Source organism: Panthera uncia, chromosome E1 (assembly GCF_023721935.1).
Source record: "Panthera uncia isolate 11264 chromosome E1, Puncia_PCG_1.0, whole genome shotgun sequence".
Classification (NCBI taxonomy): Eukaryota; Metazoa; Chordata; class Mammalia; order Carnivora; family Felidae; genus Panthera; species Panthera uncia.
This window is the reverse complement of record NC_064814.1, coordinates 31,292,824-31,308,980: the sequence shown is the minus strand read 5'-3', so window position 1 is coordinate 31,308,980 and position 16,157 is coordinate 31,292,824. Positions and strand designations below refer to the sequence as shown.

At 47.8% G+C, this 16,157-nt stretch overlaps 1 protein-coding gene across 2 annotated transcripts; it reads left to right on the top strand.

Annotated features, from left to right (window-relative positions):
- Positions 1-3,381: 3,381 nt before the first annotated feature.
- Positions 3,382-15,855, top strand: MKS1 (MKS transition zone complex subunit 1). Of its 2 annotated transcripts, XM_049636518.1 has the most exons (18): positions 3,382-3,508; positions 3,928-4,037; positions 5,438-5,508; positions 6,177-6,332; positions 7,397-7,494; positions 7,684-7,812; positions 8,075-8,179; positions 8,765-8,873; positions 9,662-9,718; positions 10,785-10,827; positions 11,086-11,151; positions 12,597-12,667; positions 12,986-13,055; positions 13,155-13,262; positions 13,964-14,097; positions 14,627-14,709; positions 14,795-14,892; positions 14,993-15,855. In XM_049636518.1, exons 1-18 carry the CDS (start codon positions 3,390-3,392, stop codon positions 15,082-15,084), a joined length of 1,719 nt encoding a protein of 572 aa, XP_049492475.1. In that variant the 5' UTR covers positions 3,382-3,389; the 3' UTR covers positions 15,085-15,855. The 2 variants fall into 2 exon arrangements, with proteins under 2 accessions (XP_049492475.1, XP_049492474.1); XM_049636517.1 differs by lacking the exons at positions 3,382-3,508; positions 3,928-4,037; positions 5,438-5,508; positions 7,397-7,494 and having other exon boundaries at positions 6,240-6,332.
- The last annotated feature ends 302 nt before the right edge of the window (positions 15,856-16,157 follow it).

Sequence of the window (16,157 nt, the reverse complement as noted above, 5' to 3'; positions counted from 1 at the left end):
AATATGTTATACCTCTAACTGTAATTGTGGATTTTCCTATTTCTCCTTTCATTTCTATTAATTTCTTGCTTTATGTACTTTGAAGTTCTGTTATTAAGTATATAAACATTTAGGTTTATGTCTTCTTGATGAATTGCATTTATCAATATATAATTAAATTTATAAAATACACCTCTTTATCTCTGCTAATATTCCTCATTTTTAAGTCTATTTGCCTGTTACTAATATAGCCATTCCAGCTTTCTTTTAATATTTGTATGGTATATCTTTTTCCATCCTTTAACTTTTAAACTATCTTTTTATTTAAAGTGGGTTCCTTGTAGGCAGCATATAGTTGGATTTTACTTTTTATCTAATCTGAAAATCTCTGATTTATAATTGGCATGTTTAGGGGCACCTGGGTGGCTCAGAAGGTTGAGTGTCCACTTTCGGCTCAGGTCACAATCTCGTGGTTTGTGGGTTCAAGCCCTGCATTGGGCTCTGTGCTGACGGCATAGAGCCTGGAGCCTGCTTCGGATTCTGTGTCTCCCTCTCTCTCTCTGCCCATCCCCTGCTCATGCTCTGTCTCTCTTAAAAATAAAATAAACATTAAAACAATTTTATAATTGGCATGTCTACATTTCATGGCCCCTTCCTCCATCTTCAAAGTTGGAGAAAAAGAGAATAAAGCAGAAATCAATCCTATTATGCCTCCTAAGGTTGTTTCATTCAGGAGGATCTCTTCCTGGGACTGGTGAGTTTGAGGGATATTTATTAGGCACACAGCATGGACACTGGGGGACTGAGACAAGTTTTTGAAGAACTATAATAATGTTCTTCCTTTCATGCTTTCCTAAAGTCTTATTAAGTAAGGAGTAAGGAGAGCCCAAGTAAGCTATAAAGTACAAGTTGGGGAGGGGAAAGGGACAGTGTTGGACTGTTCTGATGTGGCTCACTGGTTTTGTAATGAAAAAATTAGGGAAGGGGTTGGGGCAGGAGTAGATATAAGGAAACAGCACAATTCAAAGGAGAGCCCAAACTCCGTGCTGACGGCTCAGAGCCTGCAGCCTGCTTTGGATTCTGTGTCTCCCTCTCTCTCTGCCTCTCTCTCTCTCTCTCTCTCTCTCTCAAAAATAAACATTAAAAAAATCAAAATGCAAAGAAAAGCCCACAGACTGGAGTCAGAACACCTTTAATATAAGCCCAGGTTCTGTGCTTCCTTGTCATAAGAATGTGAGAAATTTAATTAATGTCTTGGTTTATAAATATGTGATATGAAGGCAATATTTGCCCTTCATGATGGTTTGTACAAATGCTTTCTAAACCAGTTTCTCCACATGATGGTGTTATTTTAGGGAAAACACAGTAAATGTCAACTCTGAGCCATCCAGATGAGGGTGGTAGGGTTGCTGGTGATGGTTCAAGAGATTTTGTCCTTTATCCGATACAACCCAAACTTTTGACTCTTAACAAGATGTCAGTATATATGTGTAGTGGGAAGCACACCATTCCTGATATCACAGTACAAACTCCTTTCAGAATCTGATAAAAGCCATGAACTTGTTCCAGAAAATGCATGCCACAAAATTCTAGGGAAAGACTTAATAGACCCATTGAGCCTCAGTCATAGACCCCAGGTTTAAGAATCCTGATATATAGATACCAGTAAACAAAGAGAAAATACAAAAATCTCGTTTACCAGTATAAAAATAATTCATTTATAGTTACTTATACAATAACTTATGTTTCCATACCATGTGGTACAGTTCCTATTTTGCTTATAATTATGTCAGATTGACTTGGCTATAAGTTTGATTTGGTTGCAAACTAAACTTTTTTTTTTTTTTTTAACGTTTGTTTTTGAGAGAGAGAGAGAGAGCACACACAGGCAGGGCAGGAGGCGCACACACACACACACACACACACACAGAATCCAAAGCAGGCTCCAGGCTCTGAGCTGTCAGTGCAGAGCCTGATACAGGTCTCAAACTCACAAATTGTGAGATCACGACCTGAGCCAAAGTCAGGCACTTAACCAACTGAGCCACCCAGGTGCCCCAATAAACTAAACTCTTGATGCATCCTCTACCTTTATCATTTGTTGTTCATGTGGCATAGTGTTGTCTATTTACAACTTTAAAAGGAAAAATTAGACCATTTCTTACGAGCTAGAATTCTGCCTCCAGTTTCATCTGTTGAAATAATTATTTCTCACATTGGAAACTGTGTGCTCTTTTGAAATAAAATGGTGGGTGAGAGGCTGCAAGGCAGACTGGAAGGTGTTCAGGCTTCAAAAGACAGACCTGGGCTGGAATCCCAGCTCCTTCACCATTTACTAGAGTTCAATCTTAATAAGCCTTTTAAACCCTGGCCTTCCCTAATGTCATCCTTTAAATGGGAGTAACCCTACTTAAGGGGTTTCTATGAGGATTAGGGACAATGCAAACAAAGCACCCAGGCTGTACTGGATGCTAAATAAATGGTGCTATTATTATGGTTAAGTCCTCGGTGTTACACAACAGCAGCTAGGTTGCCCAGGGCTCCCAAAGCCATATAATCAAACTGGCAAGAGATTGCTGAGTTCAGGGGACAATTGCTTACTCTGTTGGGGGAGTAGCAAATGTCAGAGTTCGGTAACTGTTGATATACCTCAAGGTGCCAGAGAGCCATACTCCATATAATGGTGTGTCTTGCTTTGATGGCCAATGAAACATGACTTTCGATAGCACTTTGTTGGCTTTTCAGGAGGCTAGTGCAATTTCTTAAGATGGTTTAAATATCCGGAACCAACACATTCAGGGGAAAAAACAGTTCAATAATAACAAATATTCCTTCCTTACTGTTAGCTTCCTTGTTCCTTCTTTCTCCGGCTCAGGGAATACCAATTCAAGGACTAATAACTCTTCTGACACTTTTTTTGTTTTCTTCCAAGAATATATTTTCATGTCTGAATAAGTGCCAACGCCTTCTCTGAAAGAATGGGTGCATTCTGAATCACGTTCACCGATTTTCAGGTCAAAGTTTTTGAGCATCAGTGGAAGGCAGTGTGGCGTGATAAGACAAGTCGAGTCGAGGACTCAGGTCACCTGGGTCTGAATCTCCATCACCATTTCGGAATCACCATTTCACCATTGTGAAAGGAGTCGATGGTGCTGCTTTAGTTTTCTCACTTGTAAAGGGCACCAAATCCGGTCCTGGGTGTGAACGAGCTTTGTCGCACGTACATGCGATAAGGTCGCACGCACATGATCCAGAGGTACCACAACCTGACCGCACCCAATAGGTCCGGCAGAGTCCCGCCAGCTCCGGTCGCTCGCCTGCAGCGCCGTGCCAGGAACCGTAGGTTGCGCGCGCAGCACCTCCATCGCCTCCCAAACCCCGCGTCTCCGTTGCCAGGGGAACTGGGGGCTATGCGCTTTCCGGCGCTGTCGCGACGAGTCGCAGCTGTCATGGCGGAGACAGTTTGGAGCACTGACACCGGGGAGGCTGTGTATCGCTCCCGGGACCCCGTGCGCAACTTGCGTCTCCGGTAGTCGCATCGTCCCAGAGCCCTGTGCTTTTATACTCTCAAATAATTCGAGCCTGAACCTCACTTGTTTGCTGAGTGCCCACTTCCGCTTTCAATCCTGATCTCTGCCTTTCTGGTCTCCTCGCGTCTCCCTCACTACCCTCAACCCTCTCCACTCACAACTTCCAGACCTGTCCAAGCCCTCTCAAGTCTCTGCCCTTCTCAAATTCCTCGGAGCTCTGTGTACCCAATACACTCTCTAATCGGCACCCTTTCCCTTAGGATCCCGGGCCGCGCTCAGGTGCACCAGGCCCACCTTGGTAGCCCCGCCCTCTTCTTTCTTTTGGTTCCCCCACCCCCACCCCCCCATCTTTGCTCTTTGTTCGTCTCCAGGTTGTATGTCTTGTAATCAGTATTTCGGGCTTTTCTTTTCCTGACAGAGTCCACCTGCAAAGAATCACATCAAGCAACTTCCTCCGTTACCATCCTGCTGCCCAGCCTGGGAAGGACCTCATAGACTTGGCCACTTTTAGGCCTCACCCAACTGCCAGTGGGTGTTTGGTGGTGATGCGACCCTTTGGGGATCTGGGGAAGGGCCTGGGGCGGTAGTAACCTTTTAAGACCTAGTAGACCCGGTTCTGTAGTCTAAGAAAAGACATAGAGAGGTTGAGTTCCTTGCCCACGGTCACACGGTCACACGGCTGGTAAATGTTGAAGCAAGGATTTGATCCCAAGCAGTTTTAATTGCTCCATTATGTTGTGTATGGAAATTGAGTAAGACCTGATTCTTGCCATCAGGAGTTGATCCGAATTGTGGTCAAATGTAGTAAAATAACAAAGATTATACCTTAGATATGTTATAAATCTGGCTAGAAACCTAAATACTGCTTGTGGCATTTTTTTCTAAGAGAAAATATGCCCCAAATTCCTAATATATGTGTATATTATATATACACACGCTTTTAAAAACAACTTAAAAAAATTTTTTTAATGTTTATTTATTTTTGAGACAGAATGAGAGTGGGTTAGGGGCAGAGAGAGAGGGAGACACAGAATCTGAAGCAGGTCCAGCTCCAAGCTGTCAGCACAGAATCTGATGCGGGGCTCAAACTCACGAGCTGTGACATCATGACCTGAGCCGAAGTCAGATGCTCAACTGATTGAGCCACCCAGGCGCCCCTAAAAATAACTTGAAGTTTTACATATATCTATACCTATATCTATATCACACACACATACACACTATTTAAAAATAATTCTTAATTGGCATCTGCTTGAAAAGGGAACATATTAACATCAACTGGTATCTTGCAGTTTACCTTATCTTGGAAGCCAGAAGAGTGAGGAAGAGAGGACAGTGTGTTTGTGTTAAATCACTAATCTCTCTGCTTTTGTTGTTTCTGTTCAGATATATTCTTGGGCAAGGGTGGGCTGGTGGGTTGTGAAGCATGTGTCTCTGAAAAAGGCATACTCAGCTAAGAGTGTATTCAATTTGGTTCTTTAAATACTCACCTTTCCTCCTCTCTTCTGGCACTTGGTCTAAAGGTTATAGGGCTTGTGGTTCTAGATATATGGTTTCAGGAACAGTAAAGGTAAAAACACCAGGGTTCCTATCTAGCAAATGTAGACAATTGGGATTGAGAAAGAGGTATTCAGCCCATATCTAAATTTGACTCCTGACACTGAATTAGATTAAGTAATTCCTGGGAGCCACGACTTCCTTTTATTCAAATTGAAGTAGTAATTAAAACTTCTTGGGTCCTAATCCTGGCTTCTACATATATCCACAGCCTCTCTAACCTTTGTTTAGAGTGAGTGCTTAATAAATCCCCAAACTCCAGCTGGTTTTGTGGCAAATATTAGAGCAGGGACTTCAGTAATAACCAATCACAGAGCAAGAAGTGGTGCTGATTTGACTCAGACGTTTGACTCACTCTGTGGTCTTTGGAGGTGGACACCGCTCAGAGGAAGAGGAAGAGGAAGAGGTCGTGATTGGGTGGCAGGAGAAGCTCTTTAGCCAGGTAAGCCAGTGTCACTTACCTACCTCTACCTGGTCTACCTCCACCTGGCTGGTAGCAGGGAAAGGTTCTTGACACATATTGTCTAATTTCCAGAAAGTTATAGCAGTTTATACATTCCCCTGATGTGTTTAAAGGGCAGTATAACATAGTGACCAACGCTACCCTGTTTTATGATCCTGGGTAAGGCACTTTTCACCTCTGGGTGAAATCTGCCATCTGTAACAGCAAAGTTGGATTAGACCATCACTCTGGTTCCTTTTAGATCTAACATTCTTGGATCCCTTGCCCTGCATTCATTCAGATAAATGGAAATTGGCTATGAAAACATGTCAAATAGCATTAACTCTATAATTAAATTTCTTTTTAATGTTTATTTAGTTTTTGAGGGAGAGAGAGAGACAGAGTGTGAGTGGGGGAGGGGCAGAGAGAGCGGGAGACACAAAATCTGAAGCAGGCTCCAGGTTCTGAGCTGTCAGCACAGAGCCTGATGCGGGGCTTGAACCCACGATCCGCGAGATCATGACCTGAGCTCAAGTCGGTCGCTTAACCGACTGAGCCACCCACGCGCCCCAAATAGCATTAACTCTATAGAACTGATTTGACTAAACAGTTACAGGGACAAAAGTTTGACATATTCTCAGTACATCTCTGTGTCCTTGTTACCTCAGTTTGAAGTGGATCTGTACCGAAATGAAGCGGCCTGTCAGAACCCTTTGGATCATCAGTACCGTCAAGAGATCCTGAAGCTGGAGGCTTCGGGTGGCAGGAAGAACCGACGGATTTTTACCTACACTGACTCTGATAGATACACCAATGTGGAGGAGGTATTGGTTTTTTCTGGGGTCCCATGGCTTCCTTCTCCTTTTCCTCCCCTAGCTTCTGGTCTCACCGGGTTCTGTATGTTAAGCCAGAAGCCTGTTAAGGGGCAACAGACAGCCTATGTAGGAACTGCCTCGTGCTGCTGGCAGCCAAGCTGGACAGTGGGCACAGTTTTCGGGTGGTGTGGCTGCTCCTTCTCCACCTGCTAGAGGGCCCGGGGAAGCTGGTAGTGTGTCTAATGATAGGCTTGCAGACTACGGACCCGAGGGAAGCAGCCCCTGGGCTGGACTTCCTCCGTTCATCATGAGATGACACAGGTGGGTGGAGTCCTGAACCATCTAGATAAAACTCATCAGGGGATGCAGCCACAACTCTGAGTCTGTGGGTTTGAAGAGGGATTCAGTACAGCCCCCGGGAGCGGCTCACGTACCCTTGTGGACTTGCTTTACGTGTTCGTCCCTGTAGGACATGTTCTTTCTTCCCGGGAAATGTTAAGCTCCTTGAGATTGGAGCCTGTATTTTCTGATTTTTGTCTATGACCTTGTAGCTCTGCAAGGAGCAGGTATTAAATGAATGTTTTTGAAAGATTGGTGCTTATGTTAGGAAGGCTCTGGGTTGGTAGCATATAAAATTTGGGTTTTCTATTTTAGAAAAGTAAATGACATTACACTTAGTGCTGAATTACCCATGCAAAGGACTTTTCACGCGATACTTTGTATCCCATTTGGCATCTTCCAAGTACCTGGTAATGTCAACAGCTACCAGGCACACTCGCCCAACTTTTTGTTGGTGTGTACTCAGAGATTGCAGACTCCTTTTAATATTATCATAAAGAAACTCATTTCTGAAGGCTGATATGCTGCTAAAATCTTGGAGCAAACCAAGGCATGGTAGGAATCTTCTGTGCCATGTTTGTGCTACTGCTCTCCTCCACTGACACATACAGTTGTGAGGTGTGACTGTTAGATTCGGGTCCCAGATGAGGTTTCAGAAGGAAGGCTTGCCTTCAGTACCTGATCCCATGTGGCCCTGACCAGATGGATCACACAGGGCTGCTCTCTTCTCCTAGCACTGTCAGAAAATGACCACCGCAGCCCGGGAGGTGCCATCGTTCTTGGTTGAGCGAATGGCAAATGTCAGGCGGCGACGGCAGGACAGGCGAGGGATGTGAGTGCAAATCTGTATGGGGGAAGGTGGGGGGGCCTTTGTAGTCCTTCCAGGCCAATATCCGGATATGTTCACCCACTCGAGCTTCCCATTCTGCAGTAGGTCCTCCCTGGGTGTGCTCCCCTAGATTCCTCCTTTAGGCTCCTTAGGAGGTGCCGGGGAAGTGACCCTTCCTGCGGTGTCTCCCAGGGAGGGCGGCATCCTCAAGTCGCGAATTGTCACCTGGGAACCATCAGAAGAATTTGTCAGGAACAACCATGTCATCAACACCCCTCTTCAGACAATGTACATCATGGCAGACCTGGGGCCCTATGGAAAGTGAGTGAAGCCTCTCAGCCCCCAGCTCAGATTCTCCTCCTCTTCCCTCGCTAACCATCACCTACCCGTTACAGTCATCCTGGGGTATGTGGGAGGGAGGGACTTTTTCCTCTTTTACTTCTTAGTTGTACTCAGAAGAAGGTATATGACAGTTCTCGCTATAGCCTCTGTCCTCTCGCCTGACGTGGGCTGACTATGTCTTCCTCTCTCTGGAGGTGGGACCAGTGGTCCTGAACCTGGGTGTTGATTTTCTGGTATCTAGGCTTGGCTATAAGAAGTATGAACATGTCCTCTGTACTCTGAAGGTGGACAGCAATGGTGTGATCACAGTAAAACCTGACTTCACCGGCCTCAAAGGACCCTACAGGTGAGGGAAAGAAGAAAGGGAGAGTGGAGACTGGCATTCCTTCCCTTGACTTCACTTCTGGCCCCTAGTTGAGATTCTGAGAAGTCCTTCATCTTCTCTGATTTCCTTATTCCCAGGCAATGGTTCGTATTCTGTTTTCTGATAGACTCATAGGATCGTGGGGACCCCGTTCTCAGAAAGTGTGCAGCTATACCAGTTTGAAAGGGATAACTTCGGTGGTGTAGTTAAGTGAAAATAATCCTCGGTGCCGCTACATGAAGGGACCGGCCTGAACAGGGCGAGGGGAGCTCAGCCACATCTCCTCCTCTGGGCTGGCTATTCCTGCCTCCATGTCTTACAATAACAGGACAATAAATTAGAAATGACCTAAACCTACCTGTCTGTTTTTTCGGGTGAGAGAACCGGGTGCCAGGGAAGTTGTGCTTTAGGGCTTCCCCGTGACTGTGAGGCAGAAAGGGGCCCCGGACCTATACTCTGTGTCCACTCTGATGCCCTTTCTGCTCTTCCACTTTGTTTCTCTCTCCTCATCATTTGGCCTTTTTCATCGTTGGTGAGAGTTGGTCTTTTTGTGGTTTGACCTGACAGAATTGAGACCGAGGGAGAGAAGCAGGAGCTGTGGAAGTATACTATCGACAACGTGTCCTCCCTTGCACAGCCGGAGGAAGAGGAGCGGGAGCAACGTGTGTTCAAGGATGTAAGAGCGAGTTCGTTCCGAGCGCGGGGACGAGCCTTGGTGCCCAGGAGCTGAGCCCACGTCCGAGGTTGATGTGCGCAGTTGCAGTCTTTCTTACATGGGAAGCACTGCTGAGTGTCAGCCACAAGTTTTTGATCACATAACATGATAACAATGACTATTTATTTTGAGTGTTTGCCAAGCTTTGCTAGGCCCCTCACATGCTTTATTTCATTTAGACAATACTACAACCCTTTGAGGTGAATACTTTTATTATGACCATTTTATAAATGAGGAGACTGAGATTGAAAAGCTAAGAAGTCTGCCCAAGGTCATGGGCTTGTAAGTGCAAAAGCCAGGATTTGGTCCCAGACCAGCAGACTCCAGAGCCTCTGTGCTTCACTTTAAAATGTCAGTGATAGTAGTGTTTGGGGTGCCTGGGTGGCTCAGTCAGTTAAGTGTCTGATTCTTCATTTCGGCTCAGGTCATGATCTCGCAGTTGTGAGATCGATCCCCACGTCGGGCTTCACGTTGGATGTGGCGCCTGCTTAAGATTCTCTCTCTCCCTCTCCCTCTCCTTCTGACCCTTCCCCCGGCCCCTGTTCATGTGCACGCTCGCTCTCTCTCTCTCGTCTCTCTCTCTCAAAAAATTTAATTTAATTTAATTTAAAAGTCAGTGGCTTGGATGCTTAGGCCTCCAGCTCTCTGCGGCATTTCCTGCCACAGCTTCTTTTCTCCCACCCATTCAGACCTGACCCATGGCCTGGCTGGGGCTGCATCTTTAGTTTTCATGTGGTTTGTTTCCTCAGCTCTACGGCCGCCACAAGGAATATCTCAGCAGCCTGGTGGGCACTGACTTTGAGATGGTGAGTAGCGTGGCTGCCCGCAGCACCACGAGCTGGGTTTGGCCAGGGCATTTGGACTGTGGCTGAGTAATAGCACGTTTCTTAAAGGACATATTCTTTATGCCAGAAGGAAGTCAGAGGATAGCATGTAGAGCACAGTTCTTGTTACGTGTTTTGAAATACAGCATATTGACAGAACCATTAATGAAAAAGAAAATGTCAGGGAAAAGGTTCTAAAAGGGCACACGTGCTATGGATTGCTTTCTCTGGGGTGGGGGTTGGGTGGTGAGAGGGGTACGTCAGGAATGTTTATTTTGCATTCCCTAAACTTAGTAGTTTTACGTTTTTATCAGTGGTTAACACATGCAGGTGTTCCTTTATAATTGTTTTTAAAAATTAATGTAGGGAAGAAAAATGTCTTCCTCATTCTTCATGTGGATATTTTTCCTAAGATGCCCCATGGAGAGGGAAGGGGAATCATTTCTGTTTGTCAAATAATTTAGCTCTTAAACAACCAAAACAAAATAGTTTATGTCAGTCATTCTGTGGTCCTGTCTTCTTTATTTTTTTTTGTCTTCTTTATTCCGGGAGTTCCATTCCTAGGTCAGGAAACAAGCACAGGATTACCCAGCAGTCTCCCTCTCTCCCCAAACCAATTCGTTATTTCTATATTGCATTAACAGTAGACGGGCAGTGTTAAAAAGTTAGATAAGAAAACACAAGTAATTCAAAAAGTGAGCTCCCTCCTTCCTTGACCAGGGGTCGAAAGGGAACAGGGGTGTCCAGCTGCGCCCCCCAACCCTGTATGGCGAAGGGCGGCGGTTGTTGCTTCCCTTGGCTATTCCTGTAAACTCTCCATACTTCATTGCCCTCCTCACCCTTTAAATTATGTGCTTTCTTTTCTGTTACAAATTTTAGAAATGAAGGAAACCGATCTGTGGAGTGGCAGGGTAGGGAGGAAGCGCAATAGTGACGCACCCAGATCTGGCGGCCGGTGTCAGGTCTTCCTGGGGTTCGTGGACAGGCTGGAGGAGAAGTGCTGACTCCCCCAGATGCCCTGATCTTTTCCCGCTTCTCTCCACCTTAGACTGCCCCAGGTGCCCTCCGGCTCTTTGTAAACGGAGAGGTAGGTAAGTGCCTTGCCAGACAGAGATCCCTTGATGCTTGGGCAGGGGCCCCGTAGAGCTGCGAAGTAGCTCCTGTAGCCGCAGTGGACGCACCAGGTTGTCTGCACTACTTGGGAAACTCAGTCCTGAGTCTTTCCTGGAAACACAGAGAGTTCCTGGCCCTCCAGGGACTTGCTTCCTGAAGTGTGTAGGCCTTTCAGGACTGAGTCGGGTGCTAAGGGTGATAGGAGAATGAGCTGAAATCATTTCTTGTTTTCTTAGTTTCAGCCCAAGGCTACGAGTATGACAATCTCTATGTGCACTTCTTTGTGGAATTGCCAACCACTAGTAAGTAATTTTCATAAGTCTCTTTTATACCCATTCTGACAATTTTCTAGAGGAATTCAGTCAGGCCTCCTTCCCACCTTTTTTCAAAGAAATAGTTATTGTCTTTTTCAAAGTCATAGATCACTTCCAAGTTGTCAAATCCTGTGGTGACCTCTGTGCATTCACCCTACATGACCTCTCAGAAGCTCGTGGCCCAGCTTGCATTTCCTCACTGAAACTCCTTTAGGCTTCTGGCTCCACACTTCTCTCTTCTTTCTTGTAGGTGGCTCGTCAGTCCCCTTGGTTGTTTGCTCATCTGTTGGTCTTAAAGCATTAGAGTGTCCATGGCTGGGCCTGGGCCTTCTGTTACTCTCTCTTTACAGCCTTTCTAGGTGGTCCCATCCATCCATGACTTGTAATGGCGTCTCAGACCCCCCAGATTTCTCTCTAGCCTTGGCCTTTCCCCCGAGCTCCAGGCTCATATCCAGCTACCTCTTTTGTCATTTCTGCTTAGCATGACCCAGAGGACTCTTGATTCTCCTTCCTGCATCAAACCTGCCTTCATGGTCTTCCCCCATCTTAGGGAAAGAGTCCCTTCCCTAAGGGACATGGCCGTGTCATTTACTTAGTTGCTGGTGCCGAAAACCCAGGAGACACCCTGAATTCCTCACTTTCTCTAGCTCCTTGCAGCCCGTCATTCTACCAGCAGTTCTGTCGGCTTTGTCTTCAAAAGATGTCCTGAACATCTGCTCTCTCGAGCACCCTAGACCAAGCCACCTGCATCTCTCATCTTCTGCCGTGGCCAATGCATTAACTTTCTTACTTACCCTGCTGCTTCCTTTACACCTCATCTGCCACAGGCGCCACAGCCACATGGCTTTGAAAATGGAAGCTAGCTGTGTCTCTCTTCGGCTTTAAACCCCAACAGCTTCCCCTCCCACTTAGTGTAAAAACCAAGCTCCAGAGCCTGAATGAACTGGCCCCTGCCTATCTCTCCCTCACAGAATTCCAGTCAGACTTTCTGTTCTTGAACATGCCAAGTTCATTTCCATCTTAGGGCCTATTGGGGATCATTTCCTTTGTCTGAAAACCTTTCTGTCTATCTTTGCACGAATGGTTCTTCCGAGTTTAGGTCTCAGCCAAAGTGTCACCTCTGAGAGGTCCTCCCTCACCATCCAGTCTAAATGAGCCTGTTTTATTTTTAGCAGAGCATCTGTCACTACCCAATAGCCTCTTGTTGGCTGGTTTGTTGTGTTTCCCCTGCCAACTGGAATGTCAGTTCCATGAGAGACAGGGATCTTTTCTCTCTGCAGTGATGGGTCATAGCACATAGGAGACACTCAGTAAATGTTAAGTGAATGACTGAGTGTGTGAGTGAATGAACCGATAAAGAAACTTTGTCTTTTTCTCAACCACTTGCCTTCCTCCCAGGTCAACTGACTGTATATATGCCCCTTGGCTTTCAGATTGGTCAAGCCCAGCATTCCAGCAGCTCTCAGGAATAACACAGACCTGTGCCACCAAATCCCTGGGACTGGTATGGAAAACAAGAGGGGTATCTGGAGGGGAACAGGACTCCGAAGATTATCAGGACTGGGGAGGATTCAGAGCTGGCTCTGGCCCTTCTCTGTGGGCTCTGCAGGGCTGCCTGGTCCAAGGGCTCCCTCTTTGTCTTTCTGTGGATGGTAGCAGCCTGTATTTGGGTGTCCCCTCCCCTCTCAGCCTCTTATTTCCTATCTTGAGTGAGAGTTTTTCCCTCATGAAGGTATGTCATCGGCCACGGAGAGAACAAGTTCCCGTTGAGGCCTAGCCTATCCCATGACACCGAGTATAAAATAAAACTTCTCTTTTTTAGGATAAGGTGGCTTACTTCTCCTACCCATTCACATTTGAGGCCTCCTTCCTCCATGAAGACGAATCTGCTGGTGAGTAGCTCAGTAGATCCTGGGCCCGGCATCTCCTCTAGTGGTACCCTCTCTTGGTGAAGGCCTCCTGTGACCTGCTGCTTCTCTCATGTCTCCCAGATGCTCTCCCAGAGTGGCCTGTGCTCTACTGTGAGGTCCTCTCACTGGACTTCTGGCAGAGGTATCGCGTGGAAGGCTACGGGGCTGTGGTGCTGCCCGCCACCCCAGGTGACCTCTTGTCCCTGCCCTCCACGTGGCCTCTGTGCCCCAGCTCCTAGGAGCGAGACTAACACTTCCAAAAGATTCCATCGCTTCCAGTGAGAAGTAGGGACGGTTAGGAATTAGACGCATTTAACTTGCAATATCCCTTGCTCGTTTTGAGGAATTTCCCCCGCTCTGTTAGAGACAACTGAGTGAAATTGCAACTAACCGCAAAGTAGAGCATCCTGAGCATCTGTGGCGTCCGCTCCGAGCTCCGCTGATTTGACTCGCGGCCTTGAGGGACCGGCTCAGGCAGGGTGGGCTCTCGGCACACATGTATTGGATGGATCAGCATTCATTTTGAAGTAATAGCCACTGTCTTCTGTTGTCAGGCATTGCACGAAGCGCGTCTCGTTTCATTCTGCCGACCTCTCTGCGAGGTCGCTATACCATTGTATACCATGTGTAGGCGCTATACCGTTTCCGTTTTACTAGTGAGGAGAATGGAGATCATGGGGGTTAAGAAACTTGACCTGGGTATGCAAGTAACAACTGGCAGAGCTTTTAATTTCTAGCTGATTGATTTCCAAACAGGTGCCCCAAGCCCCCATGATAACCTTCACCAGAGGTCAGGTGTTTTCGTGGTTGGTAGGCCTGTGTCATTGCTGGGGGTCAGTGAGAGACCACATGCCCTTTCTGGCTGTGGCCCCATTGTCCTTTCTGCATAGGCTCTCACACCCTGACAGTCTCCACGTGGAGACCCATGGAACTTGGCACAGTGGCTGAGCTGAGGAGGTTTTTCATTGGCGGCTCTCTGGAACTGGAGGACCTCTCCTACGTGCGGATACCGGGAACCTTCAAGGTCACTTTTGTCTCTAGGCAGACTTCATGCTGGGAGCTTAGGTTCCTGTCTCTTCTGGAGAAGGTGGGATCAGGGTTAAGGCCCCTTAATTGCATCATTATTACTTAGTCCCTTCCTGCCTGTGGTTTAAGCTGGAGGTCATGGCCACATCTTGAACCAGGTACAGACATAGGAGATCCTAGGAAATCTCCTATCCTAGGAGATCTCTGGAAATGAGTATACTCAGAGATTCCCCTGGTCCCGTCAGAGTTACTGGCCCCTCCTTCCAGCCCATCACGGAGGCTTCAGTAATCGAAGGTGGAGAGGATTGGCAGGCCGCTTATAAGGCTGCTATTCTCCAGGGAGGTTGGAATGTCCCCTCATTTACAGTTGGGAGCCCAGTGTTAGCCTTGAGATGATGGAGTCTGGGTGCTGGAATGAGGTTTCCCCATTCTCTCCGAGAATGGGAGTAAGGATGGGGGTGAGGCCAGCGTGCTCCTGGGATCTAGAAGCCACAGAAGCCTGATGCTGTCTTAACTGCACACCACAGGGAGAGCGTCTGAGCCGCTTTGGGTTCCGCACTGAGACCACAGGCAGCGTCACCTTCCGCCTGCACTGTCTGCAGCAATCCAGGTGAGTAACCCTGGCCTCTGCCTCGGGGAGCCTTACCCCTGAGGGCTGGAGAGCAGCTGTGGCCGTGTGGTGGGTTTGTGTGCAGGGCCTTCATGGAGTCCAGTTTCCTCCGGAAAAGGATGCAGAGTGTGCTGGACCGTCTGGAGGGATTCAGCCAGCAGAGTTCCGTTCACAGTGTGCTGGGTAGGTCCCCTGCCCCCCGCAGCCGGCCACCCAGCACCAGCAGCAGCCACGCTCCCCCCCACAGCATGGCAGCTGACTGCTATACTTGCTCCCCTCGCAGAGGCCTTCCGTCGCGCCCGGCGCCGCATGCAGGAGGCCCGAGAAAGCCTTCCCCAGGACCTGGTGAGCCCTTCGGGAACCATGGCGTCCTAGCGCACTGCTGCACTGGCCCCTGGGCAAGAGGACAAGATGCGTGATGGCTAACGCTGGTGTCCCCCTACCTTCGTCCTTCTGACTGGTGACCCCATTGACCTGCCGAGAACCAGAAGAGCTGAGAAAATCCCAGGCCGGTGCCTCTGCCTGGTCTTCAGCAGGGTCTCCTCCCTGCTGCGAAGCAATAAAGCTGGAGACCCTATGGTCCCCCTCTTCATATTTCATTTACTGCAAGCGGGAGTCACCCCAAGGCAGACTTATTGGTTTAGCTCCGTTTGGGGTGACCCCACAGTTAGCTCAGTCCTCAACACGGCCTCTTTTCTGGCTTGTCTCACCGTCTCCCAGCGGAGAGCCGCAGGCAACTCCTGGTCTGCAGCCTGCATTACAGATGGAGGTTCAAGGCGCACCGGGGCGGCTCAGTTGGTCGGTTCAGCGTCTGACTCTTCATCTCTCACCTCAGGTCTTGGTCTCACAGTCGTGAGTTCGAGCCCCGCATTGGGCTCTGTGCTGGGCGTGAAGCCTACTTAAATAAAAAAAATGTAAAAAGAACAATGGACGCTAAAGAAAGGTGAGAGATATCTTGAATTCCTGGCCCGAGAGCCTCAGCCTCCTCTTCCCAGGGTAGCCTGGGCTTGCTGCTTGGGCTTGTTGTGTTTGGAGATACAGCTTATTTCTGGAGTAAATGAAGGCTAAAGGCAGTGCCCAGTCCTTTCTGCTAGCTGGGTAGTACCTTTATTGTGTTTTCTTGTACATAAAAACTTTGTATATTGACTGATGCGTTGGCTGGTTTTCTGCTCAGGTTGCTGGCGTGGCCAAGGTGTTCTCCTGAATCTTCCCCTTTTCTACCCTTTCCTATCCATAGTGTCTCTTTCGGTTCTCTTATATGAGCCCGCAGGAGAGCCTTAGGGGTTAGTGCCACCGGTGTCCTGGCTGTGCTCCTTCTAGACATTTGGAGCAAAGCCCAAATGTCATGCCCTCCCCAGCCTAACTCAGAAACCAGCTCCTGCCCCCCAGCCGTCCTTTATTGGTACGAGCAGAGCGTGCTGCCCAGCCTGCAGGCTCCAGCAGAGGGT

What these genes read in the sequence shown, in the direction of transcription:
- MKS1 (XM_049636518.1), top strand. Translation starts at nt 3,390, where the DNA reads ATGCGCTTTCCGGCGCTGTCGCGACGAGTCGCAGCTGTCATGGCGGAG. An exon ending in CTTTGTAAACGGAGAGGTAG is followed by an intron (nt 10,828 to 11,085) that starts GTAAGTGCCTTG and finishes TTGTTTTCTTAG; the next exon opens with TTTCAGCCCAAGGCTACGAG. An exon ending in CCACCAAATCCCTGGGACTG is followed by an intron (nt 12,668 to 12,985) that starts GTATGGAAAACA and finishes TCTCTTTTTTAG; the next exon opens with GATAAGGTGGCTTACTTCTC.